This window comes from Scyliorhinus canicula, chromosome 7, assembly GCF_902713615.1.
Source record: "Scyliorhinus canicula chromosome 7, sScyCan1.1, whole genome shotgun sequence".
Lineage (NCBI taxonomy): Eukaryota > Metazoa > Chordata > Chondrichthyes > Carcharhiniformes > Scyliorhinidae > Scyliorhinus > Scyliorhinus canicula.
In genome coordinates, this window is record NC_052152.1 from 48,558,514 (window position 1) to 48,581,816 (window position 23,303).

The 23,303-nt window shown below is 52.0% G+C and overlaps 1 protein-coding gene across 4 annotated transcripts in view; it reads right to left on the reverse strand.

Annotated features, from left to right (window-relative positions):
* Positions 1–23,303, reverse strand: part of spag17 (sperm associated antigen 17) — a 349,272-nt gene that overhangs the window by 172,058 nt on the left and 153,911 nt on the right. For all 4 annotated transcript variants that reach the window (XM_038801961.1, XM_038801962.1, XM_038801964.1 and 1 more), the window contains 2 exons: positions 22,430–22,541; positions 19,298–19,432 (listed from right to left, as the gene is read on the reverse strand). In XM_038801961.1, the coding sequence (XP_038657889.1) occupies positions 19,298–19,432; positions 22,430–22,541 (247 nt within the window). The remainder of the gene's footprint in view (positions 1–19,297; positions 19,433–22,429; positions 22,542–23,303) is intronic.

The window sequence follows — 23,303 nt, forward strand, 5'->3', positions numbered from 1 at the left end:
GAAGGGCCTGTTCTGTGCTGTACTGTTCTATGATCTTGCCAGTGGGGGATTGGGAGACTTCTAGACCTAAGGGCCAGAAGGATGGCCTTCCATACCGTCGCGTTCTCCCTCTCCACCTGCCCGTTTCCCTACGGGTTATAGCTCGTAATCCTGCTCGAGGCAATGCCTTGGTTGAGCAGGTACTGAAGCAGCACATCGCTGATGAACGATGTGCCCCGGTCACTTTTGACGTAGGCAGGGAAACCGAACAGCGTGAAGATGCTGTGCAGTGCCTTTATTACGGTGGCTGAGGTCATGTTGGGGCAGGGGACGGCTAAGTACTCATCGATGACGGTGAGAAAGTATATATTCCGGTTGGTGGTTTGAAGTCAATACTGAGGCGCTGAAAGGGCCGGGAGGCCTTTAACAGGTAGGCCTTGTCTGGCCGGTAGAAGTGTGGTTTGCACTCCGCGCAGACTTGGCAGTCCCTGGTCATGGCCTTGACCTCCTCGGAGGAGAAGCGCAGATTGCGGTCCTTAATGAAGTGGGTAAGTCGGGTGACCCCCGGGTGGCAGAGGTCATTGTGGATAGGCCAAATTCGGTCATCTTGCGTGCTGGCGCATGTGCCGCGGGACAGGGCATCTGGGGGTTCGTTGAGCTTCCCAGGACGATACTTGATATCGTAGTTGTAGGTGAAGCATTTGATCCTCCAACTCAAGATTTTATCATTTTTTCTTTTGCCCCGTTGCGTGTTGTCAAACATGAAGGCTGCCGATCGTTGGTCGGTGACGAGGTTGAACCTCCTACCGGCTAGTAGTGCCTCCAGTGCCGCACGACTTCCACTATGGCTTGTGCTTCCTTCTCGACCGAGGGGTGTCGAATTTCGAAGCGTGGTGGGTCCGAGAGAAAAATGCTACTGGCCTGACTGCCTGGTTGAGTGTGGCGGCCAGTGTGACGTCTGACGCATCGCTCTCTACCTGAAAAGGGATGGACTCATCCACCATGTGCATTGCAGCCTTGGTGATATTAGCCTTGATGTGGCTGAAGGCCACGCAGGCCTCATCCATTAGGGGAAAAGTGGTTGTTTGAATAAGTGGGCGGGCCTTGTCCGCATAGTTGGGGACCCTCTGGGCGTAGTAGGAGAACAGCCCCAGGCATCGTTTTAGGGCCTGAGGCTGTGGGGAGGGGGGAGTTCTGTGAGGGGGCGTTTACGGTCGGGGTCAGGCCCAAGGACTCCGTTCTCTACGACATAGCCGAGGATGGCTAGTCGGGTAGTACGGAAGACGCATTTTTCTTTGTTGAATGTGAGATTGAGGGATTTGGCGGCCTGGAGGAACCTCTGGAGGTGGCATCATGGTCCTGCTGGTCATGGCCGCAGATGGTCACATTGTCCAAGTACGGGTATGTAGCCCGCAAACCGTACTGGTCCAGCATTCGTTCCATCGTTCTCTGAAAGACCGAGACTCCGTTCGTGACGCCGAAGGGGACTCTGAGGAAGTGGAAGAGTCGGCCGGCTGCTTCAAAAGCAGTGTACTGGCGCTCTTCCGGGCGGATTGGGAGCTGGTGGTAGGCCGACTTCAGATCAACTGTGGAGAACACAGGGTACTGCGCGATCTGGTTGACCATCTCCGCTATGCGGGGGAGGGGGTACGCATTGAGTTACGTGAATCGGTTAATTGTCTGGCTGTAGTCTACAACCATCCAATTCTTTTCCCCGGTCCGGACGACCACCACTTGCGCTCTCCAGGGGCTGTTGCTGGCCTCGATGATCCCTTCACTCAACAGTCGCTGGACCTCCGACTTGATAAACGTCATGTCCAGTGAACAGTACCACCTGCTCCTGGTGGCGATGGGCTTACAGTCAGGGGTGAGATTTGCAAAGAGTGAAGGGGGGGGGAGGAGACCTTGAGGGTCGCGAGGCTGCAAACCGTGAGGGGGACAAGGGTCCGCCGAACTGTAGGGTCAGGCTTCAGTGGTTACATTGAAAGCAGTGGTGGAGCGCAGAGGTGGGGGAGGACATAGAGCTTAAAACGAGCGTACTCTGCACCTGCATCGCGAGATTGGCGATACAGCACCCCCGGATCTGAACTGAATGGGACCCGGAGGCAAGGGAGATTGTTTGGGAGGCTGGGTAGGTGTGGAGGGACCAGCGCCTTACTGTGTCGGGGTGCTCAAAGCTCTCTGTGCTCCCGGAGTAAAAAAGACAGGGGGTCTTGTGCCGGTTGACCCTGACGACCATCATGGAGTTCCTCAGCTGTTTTGGCTGTGACTGGTCGAGGGTGACTGCGCCCAGCTGCGGGTAGCCTGTGTGGTCGGTGGAGTCACAAGATGGCGGCCCCCATGAGTTGCACGTGTTGGGCTGGGGCGAAGATGGCGACCAAGATGGCTGCCCCCATCGGTCACACGTGTTGGTTGGTGCCGGGGCCGGCGGCAAAGATGGTGGCCCCCATGAGTCGCACGTGTCGGTCGGTATTGGGGCCGGTGACCAAGATGGCGGCCCCCGCGAGTCGCACGATGCCGATAACGCATCTGACGGGGGTGTTCCGGGCAGGCACGCAGCCTCATTGCGGGTCTATGGGGCAGCGAGTCCATGGGTCGGGCCTGGTGTGTTTTTGATTTCTGGCCCCTTTTTCCCACAATCGCTACACGTTGCAGTGCGGGCTGGTAGCGCTGCCCGGGCTGTTGGCCCTGGCCGCAGAAGTAGCACTGTGGTTTCCCGGGCTGGGCTGGCAGACGTGCAGCACAAGCCTGCGACGTAGTCGGGTCCGACAGGGGTCGCGACAAGGGTGTCCACGAGGGGTTCGGCAGGCTTGCGGGGAACGCGCTGAGGTTCTGGTAGGCCACCTCTAGTGAGGTCGCTAGCTTTACCGTGTCCCACAGGTCGGAGGTCCCGTTTTCCAGCAGGCGCTGCCTGATATAGTTCGAGCGGACCCCCACCACGTAGCTGTCCCGGATCTGTGAGTTCATATGTTCCTCCGCCGTCACATCTCGATAGCTGCAGTTCCTCGTGAGTAGGGTCAGGGTTTCGAGATACTCGTCCAGCGATTCTCCATCGCGTTGACGGCGGGTAGTGAGGAGGTGTCTGGTGAACACCTTGTTTACAGGCTTCACGAAGTGTGCCTTGCGAGTTGCGACTGCCGCCTCGTACGTGGCCGCTTTCTTGATCATTACAGAGATTCGATGGCTCACTCGGGCGTGGAGGAGTCGCAGCTTGAGAGTCTCTGAGGGTGGTGTGGAGGAGTCGAGGTAGGCATCGGAGCCAATGTTTGAATATTTCCTTGGCTTCGGACGCACGGGCGTCGAGTTTGAGCCTGTCTAGCTTTAGAGCGGCTTCCATAGTGCTGTCTATAACTAATAAATTGATATACCTTCAATTCAGTGAGGCAGAGAGAGCGAGGGAACGGTTGGCTTTATTTGTCATGAACTTGCCTAGCCAGAGTGAGTAGTACAGATGAATGCCGCCCAAAAGAGGCCGGCCTATATATGGCCCCAGTGTGGGCAAAGCCAGAGGCGGAGCCATACCGGGGTTACAGTACAGTACCTGGAAGCAGTTCATATCACCACTTCCAGGTCATAGGTCACAGGTATGGTATCATGTATGCATTATGGTGAATACATTCACCACAAAATGTATATTTGGGTGTGGTATTGTTTAGGGTGGGAAAGGGGTACTTTGCTGATGGTGACTGCATATTTTTCTTTGTTTAATTTTGTTAGTGGGTTTGGCGACCATCTTGGGTGGGCCTCGTTGCTGTACTTCCTATGCATCTGTTGGAAATGGCTGACTATCGAACTAGGGGTGTGGAAGGCCCCCAATTTGTTTGGTCACCTGGAATGTCAGTAAGTTAAATAGCCCAGTAACAAGGTCATGAGTATTTCGCCACTTTAAAAAGTTTGAATGCTGATGTGGTGTTTCTGCAGAAGACTCATTTGCAGAGACCAGGCAAGGTTGCGGAAAGGGTGGTGAGCCAAATTTGTCATTTTGGCTTTGATGGTAGGGCAAGGGGTGCATCAATTTTAATCAATGAAAGCATTTAGTTTTCTATCGTTAAGATCTACCAATGGTAGATATGTTATTGTTTGTGGGTCTTTGGCGGAACGCTCGGTGGTCCTGGTTAATGTCAACACTCCAAACTGGGAAGTTGCAAGTTTAATTAACAAGCTGCTAGCCTCCACCCCTTTTTTAAAAATTTAGATTTGGATTCAAATTTGACTGTGTTCTTGGTTCCAGAATGGATCGATTCATGCCCAAATCTCTGAATCCATCAGGGGTGGGAAAGGCGTTGTTGGTTTTCATGAAGCAGATGGGGGTGTTGGGGGGGGGGAAAGATCCATGAGCCAGGATTCTCCAAAATCCCGGCTAAGTCTTGACGCGGGCGTCAAAACCGGCACGAGTAGCGCCAGCGTCAAAGGGCCTCCAGGCCCAGTTATTCTCCCCCGTCCTCGGGGGCTAGAACAATGCCGGAGTGCTGTGCACTGCTCCGGCGCTGAAAGCCGGCCTGTTATGGCCACCGCGGGTCCACGCATGCGTGCCATGGCCGGCATGGGTCCGCACATGCGCACCACGGCTGTCTCCGCGCCGGCCCACGGACAACATGGCTGAGCTATACAGAGGCCCGGCGCGGAGGAACATAGGCACCCTCGGAATTAACGTGCCCGCCGTTCGGTTGCTCCCAATCGCGGGCCTGGCCACTGTGGAGTCCCTCCCCGGAGTCGGTGTACCCCCCTTTCCCAGGACAGCCCACGCAGCCAGAACGCTGAGGTCCTGCTGGGTACACCATACGCAAACGATGGTGGCGGGAGTCGGTGGGTACTCGGCCTGTCGAGTGCGCTGAATCGCTGTGGGGGGCGTTTTCAATGGCCCCCAACCGGCACCGCGGCGACCGCACTAGCGCGATTGGTGCCGATTCTCCCGTTGTTGAAGAATCGGCAGCCCGGCGTTGGAGCCGCCTGACGGGACTCGTGCGCCCCCCCCCCCCCCCCCCCCCCCCCGCCCCCCCCCTCCCCCGGCGATTCTCCAACCCGGCACGAGCTTGGAGAATCCTGGCTATGGTGTTTTTGCATCTGGGTGATAAAAGATTTTTCTTTTTTCTCACATGCTGTGGTGAATGTAATATAGATGTATATATGTTAATTCACACTGTCTTTGTAAGTGCAGTAGCGCTATCCTACCACTAGGGGGAGTAGCGCTGGGAGCACTCAGGAACTTGTACTGGGCTCCACCCTTGGCTCCGCCCACGACTCCTCCCCCTAGTGCAGCTGTATAAATATCCTTGTCCAGAGTCAGCCTGAGTTCACTACGAGTTCATCGACAGGTAACAGGCTGGCTCTGAAGTAAGTTGATTAAAGCCTAGATTCACATCGGAAACACGTGTCTGGTGAATTGATGTTTCCATCAATTTAATCGACTTAAGAACAGTAAAGATCGATTCTGGAATCGGCCCTCAAACCTGGACGCCTGGAACTCAACCCGTAGGATGCAGAAGCTAAAGAAATCTTCTCCCACTGGATCCGGTGCTTCAAGGCCTACCTGGCCGAAGCGAGCACAGCCGAAACGACAGAAGATCAGAAGCTAAGTCTACTGCACACGAGGATGAGCCACAGAATCTCTACGCAACTAAACTCGGCCAGATCATGTACTGCAGCGCTAGCAGTTCTCGAAAAAATGTATGTAAGGCCCATTAATGAAGTTTACGCTCGCCATGTGTTCACGACTCGCCGCCAGCGGCCTATGGAATCACTCGCCGAATTCCTAAGGGAACTTAATAATTTGTCCAATAGGGGGCAGCACGGTGGCGCAGTGGGTTAGCACTGTGGCCTCACGGCGCTGAGGTCCCAGGTTCGATCCCGGCTCTGGGTCACTGTCCGTGTGGAGTTTGCACGTTCTCCCCGTGTTTGCGTGGGTTTCGCCCCCACAACCCAAAAACGTGCAAGCTAGGTGGATTGGCCACTCTAAATTGCCCCTTAATTGGAAAAATGATTGGGTACATTAAATTTATAAAAAAAAAAAAAAAAAAAAAATTTGTCCAATGACTGTAATTACCAAGCGGTTACCGCGGCTGAACACAGGGAATTGGCGGTACGCGATGTTTTTGTAGCGGGCCTCAGGTCTAACTATGTGCGCCAACGACTGCTGGAAAAGGGGGCCCAGGACTTAGAAACGACTGTGGAAGCTGCTACCACGATGGAGGTCTCCTTCCGCAGCCTTAACTTGTTCCCCGCGGACCCCACGACCCAATCATGGGCCCCCGACCAGCGACTCCCCCAGGCCTGTGCTACTCAGCCGCCCAGCCACCATGCTGCCCCAGCCAGCCACTATGTGGTTCCAGCCAGCCACTATGCTCCAGCCTACCATTTCTGCGGCCAGAACCATCACCCACGGCAGCAGTGCCCGGCCCGCAACGTGACCTGCAGCAGCTGAGGGCGAAAAGGGCATTACGCAAGAGTGTGCCTTGCAAAAAGGGCCCCAGCTTCCAAGACCCCAGCGACTCGCAATAATCGCTCCCCTCACTCGCAGCCCCGCAGGGCCCGCCACGCTGCGGCCTGTGCCCCCTCCAGCCACGTGCGATCCATGGGGGCCGCCATCTTGGAAAACCTCCACCATGCGGCCGGCCACATGTAACTCATGGGGGCCGCCATCTTGGACGCCATCTTCCTCGCCGCCCGCCACGTGCGACTCATGGGGGCCGCCATCTTGGACGCTATCTTCCTCGCTGCCCGCCACGTGCGATCCACGGGCCCGATGGGCATCTCCGCGCTCGGACAACTCAGCGGAGGAATTCGAATTAGACTATGAACTCAGAGGGCAGTCATCACTGGGCCACTCCAGCACAGCTGATCGAGCCGCCGACTACCCGCAACTCAGCGCGGTCACCCTGGGCCAATCACGACCAAAGAATCTACGAAACTCGATGGCAGAGGTCCATATCAACGGGTACAAAACGCCATGCCTCTTCGACTCCGGGAGCACGGAGAGCTTCATACATCCAGACCTGGTAAGACGTTTCGCTCCCCGTTTTCCCCGCGCAGCAAACTATCACGCTCGCTTCAGGCTCCCACTCGGTCCAGATCCAGAGGCGCACCGCCGCGGCACTCACAACCGAGGCGCTAGTTACTCGAAATTCAAACTCTACGTTTTGCCTGAACTCTGCGCGCCACTCCTATTAGGCCTAGACTTCCAATGTAACCTCAAGAGCCTCACCCTCAGCTTCGGAGGGCCCCTGCCCCTACTCACGATCTGCAGCCTCGCTACGCTGCAAATCCCCCCCCCCTCCTCTCTTTGCCAATCTCACTAAGGACTGTAAACCCGTAGCCACTCGTAGCAGGCGGTATAGCCTACAGGATAGGGTATTTGTCAGAGCAGAGGTCCGAAGGCTACTCAGTGAGGGGGTTATAGAGGCCAGCAATAGTCCCTGGAGAGCTCAGGTGGTGGTCATTAAGACCGGGGAAAAGTTCCGTATGGTGGTCGACTACAGTCAGACTATAAATAGATCTACGCTCCTCGACGTGTATCCCCTCCCCAGGATTGCAGACATGGTAAACCAGATCGCCCAGTACCGGCTCTTTTCTACGGTGGATCTGAAGTCTGCATACCACCAGCTCCCAATCCACCCGGAGGACCGCCACTACACGGCATTCGAGCCCGATGGCCGCCTCTTCCATTTCCTCTGGGTCCCTTTCGGCGTCACTAATGGGGTCTCGGTGTTCCAACGTGCAATGGACCGAATGGTGGACCAGTACGGGCTGCGGGCCACGTTCCCGTACTTGGACAATGTCACCATCTGCGGCTATGACCAGCAGGACCACGACGCCAACCTCCACCGTTTTCTCCAGACGGCACAGAAACTGAATCTCGCGTACAACAAGGAGAAATGCGTTTTCTGCACATCCAGACTAGCCATCCTCGGCTATGTCGTGGAAAACGGAGTCCTGGGCCCCGACCCGGACCGTATGCTTAGAACTCCCTCCCCCCTCATTGTCCCAAGGCCCTCAAATGGTGCTCGGGATTTTTTTCCTACTATGCCCAGTGGGTCCCTCAATATGCGGACAAAGCCCGCCCACTCTTTAAGACCACACGATTTCCCCTGTCAGCCGAGGCACACCAGGCCTTCGACGGCTATCGCCAAAGCGGCCATGCGGGCGGTGGATGAATCCACCCCATTTCAGGTAGAGAGCGACGCCTCAGAGGTAGCTCTTGCAGCCACGTTAAATCAAGCAGGGAGACCAGTTGCATTTTTCTCCCGTACCCTCTCCGCTTCAGAACTCCAACGCTCTTCAGTCGAGAAAGAAGCACAAGCCATTGTGGAGGCTATCCGTCACTGGAGGCACTACCTCGCAGGTAGGAGGTTCACTCTCATCACCGACCAAAGATCGGTTGCCTTCATGTTCGACAACTCGCAAAGGGGCAAAATAAAAAACGACAAAATTCTGAGGTGGAGGATCGAACTCTCCACCAACAATTACGATATCAAATATCGACCCGGGAAGCTCAACGAGCCTCCGGATGCCCTATCCCGCGGGACATGCGCCAGCGCGCAGATCGACCGATTAAAAGTCATCCACAATGACCTCTGCCACCCGGGGTTCACCCGGCTCGCCCACTACATCAGGGCCCGAAACCTGCCTTTCTCCAACGAGGAGGTAAAAGCGGTCACCAGGGACTGCCCGATCTGTGCGGAGTGCAAACCGCACTTCTATAGACCAGACAGGGCCCACCTGGTCAAGGCTTCTAGGCCCTTTGAACGCCTCGCGATTGATTTCAAAGGGCCATTCCCCTCAACTAACAAGAACGTTTACTTCTTTTTTTTTTAAATAATTTTTATTGAAGAAATTTTTCAAAATACAAACATTTTAACCCCCCCTACATTTACATTTAAATTATCACAAAACAAAGTCAAACCCCCCTACTTAACAAGAAAAAGAAAAAAGTCCCCCCCCCTACTCGCGCGTCCCCCCCACCCCCCCCCCCCCCACTCGCGCGTCCCCCCCACCCCCCCCCCCCCCCCCCCCCGCCGGCGAACCGACAGTCAGACCAACTTATCATTTCTAGCAGCGTCCTCGGGCAGGCCTTGCCCGTGCCACCACCGCTACCGTACTTCCTTCGTCTTTGTCCCCCCTCCCCCCCCCCCCTCCTCCCCCCCTCCCTCCCGCCCTCCCCTCCCCTCCCGGGTTGCTGCTGTCACGGCCTCAGTTTCTATCTCTGATCCAAGAGGTCTAGGAAGGGTTGCCATCGCCTGAAAAACCCCTGCACCGACCCTCTCAGGGCGAATTTGATCCTTTCCAATTGGATGAAGTTTGCCATGTCGTTTAACCAGGTGTTAACACTCGGAGGCCTTTCGTCCCTCCACTGAATCAGGATCCTCCTCCGAGCCACCAAGGACGCAAAGGCTAATATTCCAGCCTCCCTCGCCTCCTGTACCCCCGGTTCCACCCCAACCCCGAAGATCGCAAGTCCCCATCCTGGCTTGACCCTGGACCCCACCACTCTCGACACCGTCCCTGCCACCCCCTTCCAGAACTCCTCCAGTGCCGGACATGCCCAAAACATATGTGCATGATTCGCAGGGCTTCCCGAACATCTAATACACCTGTCTTCACCCCCGAAAAACCGACTCATCCTTGTCCCCGTCATGTGGGCTCTATGCAGTACCTTAAATTGAATGAGACTTAGTCTCGCACATGACGACGACGAGTTGACCCTCTCCAGGGCGTCTGCCCATGTCCCGTCCTCTATCTGTTCCCCCAGCTCTAACTCCCACTTATCTTTCAGCTCCTCTACTGGTACCTCCTCCACCTCCTGCATAATCTTATAGATGTCCGAGATCTTCCCCTCCCCGACCCAGACCCCTGATAGCACCCTATCACTCACCCCCCTGTCGGGGAGCGCGAGGAACCCCGCTACCTGTCGTCTGGCAAATGCCTTCACTTGGAGGTACCTGAACGTGTTCCCCGGGGGGAGCCCAAATTTCTCCTCCAGCTCTCCCAGGCTCGCAAACCTCCCCTCTATAAAAAAGTCCCTCAGTTGTCTAATACCCGCCCTCTGCCAGCTCTGGAATCCCCCTCCTGTGTTTCCCGGCGCAAATCTGTGGTTCCCTCTTAGTGGTGCCCCTATCAGACCTCCCACTTCCCCCCTGTGTCGCCTCCACTGCCCCCAGATCTTGAGGGTGGCCGCCACCACCGGGCTCGTGGTATACCTCGTGGGAGGGAGCGGCCATGGTGCCGTTACCAGTGCCCCTAAGCTTATGTTGCCGCAGGACGCCCTCTCCATGCGCTTCCAGGCTGCCCCCTCCCCTTCCATCATCCACTTTCGTACCATCGATGTATTTGCCGCCCAGTAATATCCTGAAAGGTTGGGTAACGCCAGCCCTCCACTATCCCTACTCCGCTCCAAAAAGACCCTTCTAACTCTCGGGGTGCCATGTGCCCACACATACCCCATGATACTACTCGTTACCTTCTTGAAAAAGGCCCTAGGGAGGAAGATGGGCAGACACTGGAACAAAAACAAGAACCTCGGGAGGACCGTCATTTTAACTGACTGCACCCTCCCTGCCAGCGACAGCGGCACCATGTCCCACCTCTTAAACTCCTCCTCCATCTGTTCCACCAGTCTGGAAAAGTTCAACTTGTGGAGGGTCCCCCAGTTCTTTGCCACCTGCACCCCCAAATACCTAAAACTTTTAACTGCTCTTTTGAAGGGGAGCCTCCCAATTCCCTCCCCTTGGTCTCCCGGGTGTATTACAAAGACCTCACTTTTCCCCAGATTTAATTTATATCCCGAAAAGTCCCCGAACTCCGCTAGTATCCCCATTACCTCCGGCATTCCCCCCTCCGGGTCTGCCACATACCATGTCATCCGCAAATCATCCGCATAGAGCGAGACCCGATGTTCCTCCCCTCCCCTTGTCAGTCCTCTCCACCCCCCTGAACCCCTCAGTGCCATCGCCAACGGCTCAATCGCTAATGCAAAGAGTAAGGGAGATAGGGGACATCCCTGCCTAGTACCTCGATGGAGCCCAAAATATTCTGACCTCCTCCCGTTTGTTACCACACTTGCCATCGGAGCTGAATAGAGCTGTTTTACCCACTTGATAAATCCCTCCCCAAACCCAAACCTTTCCAACGTCTCCCACAAGTATTCCCACTCCACCCTGTCAAATGCCTTCTCCGCGTCCAGCGCTACCACTATCTCCGCCTCCCCTTCCACTGCTGGCATCATAATCACATTTAACAATCTCCGGACATTTGTGTTAAGTTGGCGTCCCTTCACGAACCCCGTCTGGTCTTCATGGACTACCCCTGGCACACAGTCCTCTATCCTGGTTGCCAGGACCTTTGCTAACAGCTTGGCGTCAACATTCAGGAGGGAGATGGGCCTGTAGGACCCGCACTGGACCGGGTCCTTGTCCCGCTTCAAAATCAAGGAGATCAGGGCCTGCGACATTGTTGGGGGCAGAACCCCCCCCCTCGCGTGCCTCATTAAAGGCTCGCACCAGCACTGGACCCACCAAGTCCACAAATTTCCTGTAAAACTCCACCGGGAACCCATCCGGCCCCGGCGCCTTCCCCGCCTGCATCTGGCCTATCCCTTTAATTAGCTCCTGCAGCTCTATCGGCGCCCCCAACCCTTCCACCAGCTCCTCCTGTACCTTTGGGAACCCCAATTTGTCGAGAAAGTTCTTCATTCCCCCTCTCCTCTTCGGCGGTTCAGACCTATACAATTCCCTATAGAAGTCCCTAAAGACCCTATTCACCTCTTGCCCCTTCTGCACTACATCCCCACCCCTCTCTCTCACTCCCCCAATCTCTCTGGCTGCATCTCGCTTACGAAGCTGGTGTGCCAGCATCCTGCTCGCCTTTTCCCCGTACTCATACGCCGCACCCTGCGCCCTTCTCCACTGCATTTCCGCCTTCCTAGTGGTCAGTAGGTCGAACCTGGCCTGCAAGCTACGCCGCTCCCTTAATAGCCCCTCCTCTGGTGCCGCCGCATATTTCCTATCTACTTCTAGGAGCTCCCCCACCAGCCTCTCCCTTTCCTGCCTCTCCTTCCTCTCTCTGTGTGCCCTTATGGAGATCAGCTCTCCTCTAATCACTGCTTTCAAGGCCTCCCAGACCGTCCCCACCTGCACCTCACCTGTGTCATTTGTACCCAGATAGTTCTCAATGCCCGTTCTCACCCTTCTGCACACCTCTTCATCCGCCAACAGCCCTACATCCAGGCGCCACAACGGGCGTTGGTCCCGCGCCTCCCCCATGTCCACGTCCACCCAATGTGGTGCATGGTCCGATATCGCAATGGCCGAGTACTCCGTGTCCTGCACTCTCGGTATCAGCCCCCTGTTCAATACGAAAAAATCGATCCTAGAGTACACTCTGTGGACGTGGGAGAAAAAAGAATACTCCCTCGCCCTAGGCCTACCAAATCTCCATGGGTCTACCCCTCCCATCTGCTCCATGAACCCCCTTAACACCTCTGCCGCTGCCGGCCTCCTATTCGTCCTGGAACTCGATCTATCCAGCCCAGGGTCTAACACCGTATTAAAGTCCCCTCCCATGATCAGGCCCCCTGCCTCCAGTCCCGGGATGAGGCCCAGCAGGCGCCTCATAAAACCCGCGTCGTCCCAGTTCGGGGCATACACATTTACCAGTACCACATTCTCTCCCTGCAGCCTACCCCTCACCATCACGTACCTGCCCTCCTTGTCTGCCACCACCTCTGCCGCCACAAACGACACCCTATTTCCCACCAAAATCGCCACCCCCCGGTTCTTGATATCCAAGCCTGAGTGGAACACCTGTCCCACCCACCCCCTTCTCAGGCGGACCTGATCTGCTACCCTCAAATGAGTCTCCTGCAGCATTGCTACATCAGCCTTCAGTCCCTTCAGGTGTGAGAAGACCCTTGATCTTTTGACCGGCCCATTCAGCCCCCTTACGTTCCACGTGATCAATCGGGTCGCAGAGCGACCCGTCCCTACTCCCTGTCGATTAGCCATGTCTTGTCCCTTGCTCGCCCCGGGTCATCCCTTCTTTTCTGACCCGCTTCCCATAGCGATGGCCCCCCCCCACCCCCCGGCTCTCCCCTTCTCGTCCCTGGTCTTTCCAGCAGCAACCCGGTGTCCCCCCCCAGCCCCCCCCCCCCTTCCCCCCCCCCCCCCCCCCCCCCCCCCCTGGCTAGGACCCCTCCTAGCCGCGATGTACCCCACATCGTACTCCCGAGAGTCAGCTGGTCTCCGCTGACCCGGCTGCTCCTGCCACATTCCGACTCCTCCCGGTTCACCCCATCTGCGCCCGTGAAAGATCCCCTTAAAACCCCCGAGAAAGACCCGCATAATCAACCCGCTCCCCCCCCGTCCCGTCTCCCCAACTTAACGATATAAATACCCAATGGCAACTAAATACATAAATACTTAACTACATACTTAAATAACAAAATAATTAACTAACTATCAACTAACAGTGTGCCCAACCATCACCCTCCATCAAACAGTATAAATAACCGCAGATAACCATAACCCGAAAAGAAAAAAAGAACAAAAAACCCCCCCAAGCACCCAAAGAAAAAGGGTAAGAGGGGTAAATAACTAAGGGAAATTGGAAACGGGAAAAAAACACCCCATAAGAAGCCAACGACCCACAATAGAGATTTCAACAGTACAAATATACAGAAACACCCAACAACTCGAAACCTTCAAAATATTCAGAAAAGTCAACCGTTCGAGAAAAAACACCCCAAACAATCCACGAAACTGTTACCCAGTTCCGACCTGGCCTGAAAAAGAAAAGGGCCACTTGCTCAATCAAGAGTCCCCCGGCGGCTACGACCGCCGGTGCTTCCAGGTTTTAGTTCGTGTCCAACTTTTCCTCTTGTACAAAGGTCCAGGCCTCCTCTGGGGACTCGAAATAATGATGTTGGTCCTTGTAGGTGACCCACAAGCGCGCCGGTTGCAGCATTCCAAATTTGATCTTTTTCGCGTGTAGCACCGCCTTTGTCCGGTTGTACCGGGCCCGCCGCTTTGCCACCTCCGCACTCCAGTCCTGGTACACCCTTACCGTCGAGTTCTGCCACTTGCTGCTTTTCTCCCTTTTTGCCCACCTCAGGACTTTCTCTTGATCACTTAGCCGCTGGAACCGCACCAGCACCGCCCTCGGGGGCTCGTTTGCCCTAGGCCTCCTGGCCATGACCCGGTATGCCTCTTCCAATTCCAGGGGCGCCGGACCGGCCCCTTCCCCCATCAGGGAGCTCAACATCTCCGCCACATATCCCGGGAGATCCGACCCCTCCAGGCCTTCTTCCAGGCCCAGGATCCTCAAATTTTTCCTCCTCATCCGAGTGTCCAGCTCCTCGAAGCGGCTCTGCCACTTCATGTGGAGTGCCTCGTGCACCTCCACCTTTGCCCCGATGACTGTGGCCTCCTCCTCCCTCGCGGTCATCTCCTGCTGCAGATCTTTAATCGACGCCTCTTGGATCGCCTGGGCTCCCACCAACCTGGTGGCCGTCGCGTTCATGGACTCTAAGAGTTCCACTTTCATCTCCGTGAAAAAACGGAGGAGAGCGGCCTGCTGCTCCTCCACCCATTTCTTCCACTCCTCCGATGCACCGCCGGCCGCCATTTTGATTTTCTTCCCCCGCTTTTTTTGGGGAGCTGCTGCCGTTTTTCTTGCCGCTCCACTCCGGGTACCGACCATAAAATCGGTCTAGTTCTCCTCAGGGGACCTTCCCCCACCGGGATTCGTTTTTTCAGCGCCGTTGGGGCCCTCCAATTGGCCCAAAAACACCTTTGTTGCAGGAGCTTCCAAATGTGCGGCTTAGCTAGTCATAGCCGCAACCGGAAGTCGAACGTTTACTTCTTAAACGTCGTAGACGAGTTCTCCCGGTTCCCATTCGCTGTCCCGTGCCCCGACATGACCACCCACACAGTCATTAGGGCCCTGCATAGCATCTTCACACTGTTTGGTTTCCCCAGCTACGTACACAGCGACCGGGGTTCGTCATTCATGAGCGACGAGCTGCGTCAGTACCTGCTCGACAAGGGCATTGCCTCGAGCAGGACTACCAGCTACAACCCCAGGGGGAACGGGCAGGTGGAAAGGGAGAATGCGACGGTCTGGAAGACCGTCCTACTGACCCTCCGGTCTAGAAAGCTCCAAGTCTCCCAGTGGCAGGAAGTCCTCCCAGACACGCTCCACGCTATTAGGTCCCTTTTGTGCACGGCGACCAACCAGACCCCACACGAGAGACTCTTCATTTTTTCCAGGGGCACTACCACGGGGGTCTCAATTCCGGCTTGGCTGAGGACGCCGGGCCCCGTACTTCTGAGGAAACACGTCAAGGTGCACAAAACCAACCCCCTTGTTGAGAAGGTGCGCCTGCTCCACTCCAACCCCCAGTACGCATTCGTCGAGTTCCCTGACGGCCGTCAGGACACAGTATCCCTCCGGGATCTGGCACCCGCCGGATCCAGCGCCCCCTCTACCCCCACAGAAGAACCTCTCACTCTACACCCCATGCTGCCGCCCCCCTGCGCTCCCAAGCCCACGATCTTGCTCCACCAGTTCCGCGCCCCTGCGCCGGCCAGCCCCCAGCGCCAGCCCCCGGTCGAACCAGGAGAGTATGAAGCTCGGATACAACCCTCCCTGGAGTCCGCCATCGTACCCCAGCACACTACACCCATCCAGCCGCCGCAAGAGGCTGCAACCCCGGTGCTCCGCAGATCTCAGCGGACAATTCGACCACCGGACAGACTGACTTTATAGACTAGACCATCATCCCCGCCGGAGTTGATTTTTTTGCAGGGGGTGAATGTGGTGAATCTAATATAGATGTATATATGTTAATTCACACTGTCTTTGTAAGTGCAGTAGCACTATCCTACCACTAGGGGGAGAAGCGCTGGGAGCACTCAGGAACTTGTACTGGGCTCCACCCTTGGCTCCGCCCATGACTCCTCCCCCTAGTACAGCTGTATAAATACCCTTGTCCAGAGTCAGCCTGAGTTCACTACGAGTTCATCGACAGGTAACAGGCTGGCTCTGAAGTAAGTCGATTAAAGCCTAGATTCACACCGGAAACACGTGTCTGGTGAATTGATGGTTCCATCACATGCCCACCAGGTATATTCTCTTATTGACTTTTTTTGTTGGAGACAGGTCTCTCTTCCATTCGTTGTAGAGGGTGGATTACTCGGTGATTGTGATTTCAGACCATGCCTCAGATTTTGTTTGTTTGGCAGAGAGTCTGGTCCCTCTCAATGTCTGCCATGGAGGTTGGATACAGCGCTGGTAGCAGATAAATGATTTTGCGAATGTATGTCCACCGCAATCGGGGAATATATTAAATTTTCTAAGAGTGCATTTATCCATCTTTTACATTGTGGGAAGCCCTTAAGGTGGTTATTGTGTGTGGGGGGTGGGGGGTTGGGGGAGATAATTTCCAATAAAGTGCACATGGGAAGGACTGCGAGGGTGGAACTGCAAGGACTGGGGGACTCTATGCATTAGAGTCACTAATACTCAATAATACCCCAGAGTTGCTGGCGAGTTAGAAAAAGCTGCAGGCAGAATTTGAATCACTATTAACGACCAAGGCTGTGGGCCAGTTGTGAGTTTCAAGGGGTGTATTCTATGAATACGGGGAGATGGCCAGTCGTCTTTAGCTCATCAACTGAGGCGGCAGGCATCTTCCCGGGAGACTGTGCAGGTATGGGACTCCAGTGGATGTCTGGTTTCTGCCCCGCTTCATATCAAGGCAGCTTTTGAAACATTTTATTGTGCTCTCTATTGATTGGAGCCCCTGGCGGAGAGTTGGGTCATGGTGGATTTTTTGGATGGGTTATCCATCCCAATGATGGAAAGGGAGAGGTGGGAAGATTGGAAACCCCGTTGGGCCCAGAGGATATTAGGAAATGTATTGGGTTAGGCGGCACGGAGGCACAGTGGTTGGCACTATTGCTTACGCCGCTGAGGACCTGGGTTCAATCCCGGCTCCGGGTTACCGTCTGTGTGGAATATGCACATTCTCCCCGTGTCTGCGTGGGTCTCACCCCACAACCCGAAGATTTGCAGGTTAGGTGGATTTGCCATGCTAAATTGCCCCTTAATTGGAAAAAATTAATTGGGTACTCTAAATTTATAAAAAAAAAAGGAAATGTTTAGGTTGAAGCAGAGGGGTAAAGTTCCCTGCCGTGATGGATTCCCCATTGTGTTTTATAAGAAGTTTGCAGAACAATTGATCCCTCTAATTTTAGATATATTTAATGACTCCTTGTCCTGGGTTTTGTTGCTCGTTACACTTGCACAGGCCTCTATTTCCTTGGTCCTTAAGGACAAGGATCCTACAGAATGAGGGTCATATGAGGGCTGGTTTAGCACAGGGCTACATAGCTGGCTTTTAAAGCAGACCAAGGCAGGCCGGCAGTGCAGGTTCAATTCCCGTGTCAGCCTCTCCGCGCCGAACTGTGGCGACTAGGATCTTTTCACAGTAACTTCATTTGAAGTCTATTTGTGACAATAAGCGATTTTCATCTCATTTCATTTCATAACGACTTATTTCGCTTTTGAATGCGAACGCTGTTACTCGCAAAAGTGCTGGCACTGCGCTTGGAGCCCTGCCTCCTAGAGGCGATCTCGGAAGACAAGGTACGCTTCGTCAAGAGTTGGCATTTGTCAGCCAAAACACGTTGACATGATGGCACAGTGGTTAGCACTGCTGCCTCACTGCTCCAGCGTTGGAGGTTCAATACCAGCCTCGGGTGATGTCTGTGTGGAGTTTGCTCTGTTTCTGCATGGGCTTCCATCCTGGAGATGTTACCTTTTCACCGGGTGGCGGAGTACAATTGGGCCTCGCTTCGTAAATTAAATTATACTAGTCTGGTTAATGGGGTCAAATCTGACTGAATATTAAGATGAATCCCGAGATTTTTATATATTTTTCAGTGTCTCCCCACTTTTCTCCCCAAGTCCTTCTTGTTAGAATTAACAGATTAGTGTCCTCTTTCATTTCATAGAATTGCTACAGCACAGAAGGAGGCCATTCGGCCCATCGAGTCGACACCAACTTTCTGAAAGAGCACCCTACCTAGGCCCATTCCCCCAACCCATCCCTGTGGCCCCATAACCCCACCTAACCTTTGGACACTATGGGCAATTTAGCAAGATCAATTCACCGAACCTGTATATCTTGGACTCAGAGAGGAAACCGGAGCACCTGGAGGAAACCCAGACAAGCGGAGAATGTACAAATTCCACACAGTCACCCAAGGTTGGAACTGAGCCCAGGTCCCTGACGCTGTGAGGCAGCAGTGCTGGCCCCCTGCCTCCACACTCCCCCCTCTCCCCCACCCACCCAATGTTTCAGGCTGATGACTTCTCATCATGTTGCTGAACAGTCATCGACCTGAAACATCTCTTTCTCTCCTTGGATCAAGACAAGACAAGACTTAGTCCCAAGAAGAACTGATTGTTAGCTATGTTGACCAATGTCATAATATCATGTGCACAGGAGGGATCGGTGACACCAAGGCCAGGTAGATTATTCCTTTGTGTTGGTTCTCTCATTATTTGCCGTAAACCGGTTGTAGCAGCTATGCCCTTCTGCACTCAGCTAATTCAGTTAGTGGTTACCACTAAGCCACTCTTGGTAATCAACTTTGAAATCCTCACCCCAGACTACATTCTGTGCCCTTGCTGCCTTCAGTGCTCCTTTCAAGTGGTATACAATATGGAAAAGTACTGATTCATAAGCTGAGGGAAGGCAGTAGATTGTATCCATCTACCAGCAAGTCCATACATACTCATAGGATACTTTTTTAAAAATCTCACAAAAAGATATTGATTTGAAACTGTTGTCATTATATAGCTCAGAATATCATAACTAAAGCGGTTTTCTCTCTCACTGGCACAGAATTTTTTTTATAAGGAATTCATGAAGGGTACTTAAGGAAAACTCCCTCATCTTCTAGTAATATTCTGCTTATGACATATAAAGTCGCTTCAAAATATAATCTATCTTTTCATGATGCTCTTCTGCCTCTGTTAATTGGGACGGAAATAATAATTACCCTTGCTGATATTCAGGAAAATAGAGTTATGAAGAGTAGGGCGACTCACAGCAATAGACATATATGGAACATGGTAGAAATTCATTTTTAGAATGTAGGGAAATTGCATTGGAATCAAATCTGCATTTCTGCAAGACAGCACACCAACAAAAGTGAGATCATAAATTAGTTGCAATTGATCTTCTTCTAATACAATTGAAGTTACTTTAGTTTTTAATGGACACAAATTATTAATTGTACCCATGACATGTATTTCTTACCTGTCTCATAATTTTCAGACCCTGCTTTTTCTAATGGAACTTCTTGATGGACATCCAGTATTTTTATAGGATCTTTAATATAGGTAAAGAATTGATGTCTGTCTTTCATTACACAGACCTGAATAATTGTTGAACCTGTTGAAACGAGCAAGAAGATACTTTGTAATCATTTTGGCAGAAATTAAAGTTGTATAAAATTCAAATGTCCCAAAAACATATTTAATAAACAGACAGACATCCTTCGAATTGTAGGCACTCTATTTAATCTGCAGTAGAAAACTGGCTGCCTGCTGCAGTTGTTCCATATGATCTCCTCCTCCCATGACAACACGATGGATAAGAATAGCTATGATGAAGCAACATCAGTACGCTTTAAGATCGGCAGTGGGATCAATTTTCAAGATTGTCAGGTAGATGCCAATGTGGTAGCCACGTTAGAACAACTTGGCTAGAAGCTCTGAAGCTCAGTTACACCTGGGACATTATTGAGGCTCGTGGCCTTCGTCATTTCACCAGATCGAACCAGCGCTCAGGATCTCCAGGCTCACTGAGGAGACTACAGCTGCGTGCCGTTTATTACAAATGGCCTTAGCCATTTCCTAATATTATGTGGAATAAACCAAATTAAACGGAGACTGGCATCTTTTATGCTGGAGACCTTTGGAGGAAGCCAAGATATATCATAATACATTGATTAACAAATACAGTAATTAGTTACTGTATGCGCAACTTATTGGTCTCATTAAATGCACAAGCCAATACAATGCTGAGACCATGGGCACGATTTACGGCCGCATCCCTCCGGAATCGAGACCGGACCCGCGGGAGGCCTCTTATGGGATTCCCAGCTGTTGTTGCGCCTCGCAAGATCTTATTAGATCTCGCGAGATGCCGCAATCAGTATCGCTACAATGAGCAGGATCCAGACTTTAACTTTGCCTACACCAGATCGAACCAGCGCTCAGGATCTCCAGGCTCACTGAGGAGACTACAGCTGCGTGCCGTTTATTAGCACTGGTTTCCACAAATGGGGACCAGGCAGAACGGCACTTGGGGGGGGGGGGGGGGGATCTCCCAGGAGATCGGAAGCCCCTGAGTGGTTGGTGTCTGGGCATGGTGGCACCCATGCACTTGATGGCACCTGGGCACTGCCAAGCTGGTATGGGTGCTGGCAGTGCCAAGGTGCCCTGGTGGCACTTTGCCCATGTCAGGCACGGTCCCGAGGGTGCACTGCCCATATGAGGTTGGGCGTGGGGAACTCAAGGACCCCCCAACAGATACATTGGAGCATTAGGGGAGTCTGCAGGCAAGTCGGGGGTTGAGAGATTGGGGCGCCATTTAAAAATGGTGCGAGTGCAGGAAATGCGACTGAGTATGGCCTCAGTGGGGCCTTCCACACTGAGGCCTGAAAATAAACAGAGTGCCAGTCCATAGCTGGATCATTCCCGGTGCTACAAGTGCCAGGAATGATCCCTCTGTTCCCGCTCAGAACGGACTCTATTTCTTTTCCTTAAATCGTGGCCCATACTTAACATATCATGAGATAATGTATTTTCCAATCAATGTTATTTTAACATAAATATTAATCAATTTTAACACAAACATTGAATGGCTTTAAACAAATGAGTTGGTGAAGGTCATAACATCTAGGCTGTAATTAAATAGGAGTACTTAGACCATAAGGCCATAAGATATAGGAACAAAATTAGGCCATTCAGCACATAGAGTCTGCTCGTCATTCGATCATGGCTGATATGCTCCCCTTATTAATCAAGAAAACCCCTTATCAATCAAGAATACCAGATTTGTGCTTGAAGTGTTGTTACCTACAGGGCTACAGAACAAAAGCTGGAAGGTGGAATTAGACAGAATAATTATTTCTTATTTCTTAGAACATAACAGTATCAGAACTAGGAGCAGGAGTAGGCAATTTAGCCTCTCGAGCCTGCTTCACCATTCAATACGATCATGGCTGATCTCATCATAGCCTCAACTTCACCGTTCTGCCCTTTCTCTGTAACACTTAAACCCATTACTAATTAAAAATCTGTCTAATTCCTCTTTAAATTTACTCACTGTCTCAGCATCCACCGCACTCTGGGGTAGCAAATTCCACAGATTCAGGACCCTTTGGGAGAAGGGTCTATTTTAGATTTACAATCCCTTATCCTGAGACTATGACCTCTCATTCTAGAATGCCCCACAAGAGGAACCGGCTCCACGTCTACTTTATCCATACCTTTTATCATCTTATATACCTGAATATGATCTTTCCTCATTCTTCTAAACTTGTGTATAGGCCTAAACTGCTCAATCTCTCTTCAAATCCCTCATCTCTGGAATTAATCTAGTGACCCTCCTCTGAACTCCCTTCAATGCCACTACATCTTTCCTCAAATAAGGCGACCAAAACTGTGCACAATACTCCAGGTGTGGTCTCACCAATGCCTTGTACAATTGCAGAACCACTTCCTTACCTTTTATAATTTATTCCTTTAGCTATAAATGCCAATATTCCATTTGTTTTCTTTATTACCTGCTGTACTCTCATGCTAGTTTTCTGAGACTCATGTATGAGGGCACCCAGATCCCTTGCACTGGAGCACCCCATAGTCTCTCCCCATGTAGATAATAAGTTGCCTTTCTATTTTTCCAACCTAAATGCGCAACCTCACTTATCCACATTAAATTCCATCTGTCACATTTTGGCCCACTCACCTATCTATATCCATTTGTAAGGTTCTTATTTCCTCTTTGCAACTTACTGTCCCACTAATTTTAGTGCCATCTGCCAATTTAGCTATAAAACCTTCTACCACTGTATCCAAGTCATTAATATAGATTCTAAATGGTTGGGTCCCAAGGACGGGACACTGTGGCACCCCACCATCCAGAAAAAAGATTTAGAACACAGGGGCTACGAAGAAGTTTGCAGATATTAATATATCAATCTTAGTATCTGAAAGACTTGCTAACTCAAAAGTTAAAATTAATTGGCTTAGTCCCTTGCATTTCGCAGGTTATTTACTTCAGCTGCTGAACAGTGTTGTAGTTGTCTAGGCAGTAAGAAATATATTTGGTTCTGTAGTTATCTTTCATTACAGGATGATTCATGGTTTATCAAGCAGTTACCATGCAAGAATTGTATGATTTTCACTCGAATGTGCCCTCCATCAACTGGGAATAGAGATTTGACTTCACCAGAAATTCGAATTAAATCATTTCCAAAATTGTAGCCAGTAAACTGCAAATAAACAGAGCAGGTAACAGTCACTGAATTTGGAACAAAGAACACTTGTGCAGTTCTCAATATAAAAAATAAATCTGGTAAATTTGCGTTCGGCAAAGCAAAAGATTTAAATACTGGTCTGTGAAGACTTTCCTTCGTTGAGACTGGAGACCAGAATTTCCTTTCTATTTGTTTGCAATAATCTAGATGGTTGCAGGAAGAAAAATCAGGCAGAAAGTAATTCAGCAATTCCCCTGTCACCACGTCATTTCTTTTTTTCCCCTTTTTAAAAATAAATTTAGAGTACAGAATAATTTTTTTCCAATTAAGGGGCAATTTAGCTTGGCCAATCCACCTACGCTGCACATTTATGGGTTGTGGGGGTGAATGTGCAAACTCCACACGGACAGTGACCCAGGGTCGGGATTCGAACCCTGGTCCTCAGTGCTGTAGGCAGCAGTGCTAACCACTACTTCACGTGCTGCCCACCATGTCATTTCTAAAGCTATCTTCCAGAGGTGATGTTGGGTGTATAACGTGTCTGCTTAAATATGGCTGGGTGTATAGTGATTCCATAATGCATTATCCATCATTTCTGCCCAAGCAATACAGTGCACAAAGAACACAGGCATATTGCTGGCATCCACTGTTAAATGCATCATGAGGGAAGTTAGAAGTTAAATTACCACTTTAACTAAAATTGGAGGTCCAGCATGCTTTTCCTCAGTTCTTGAACCCTTTTATTCATACATTAAAAAGTCTGTACATTCATGGAGA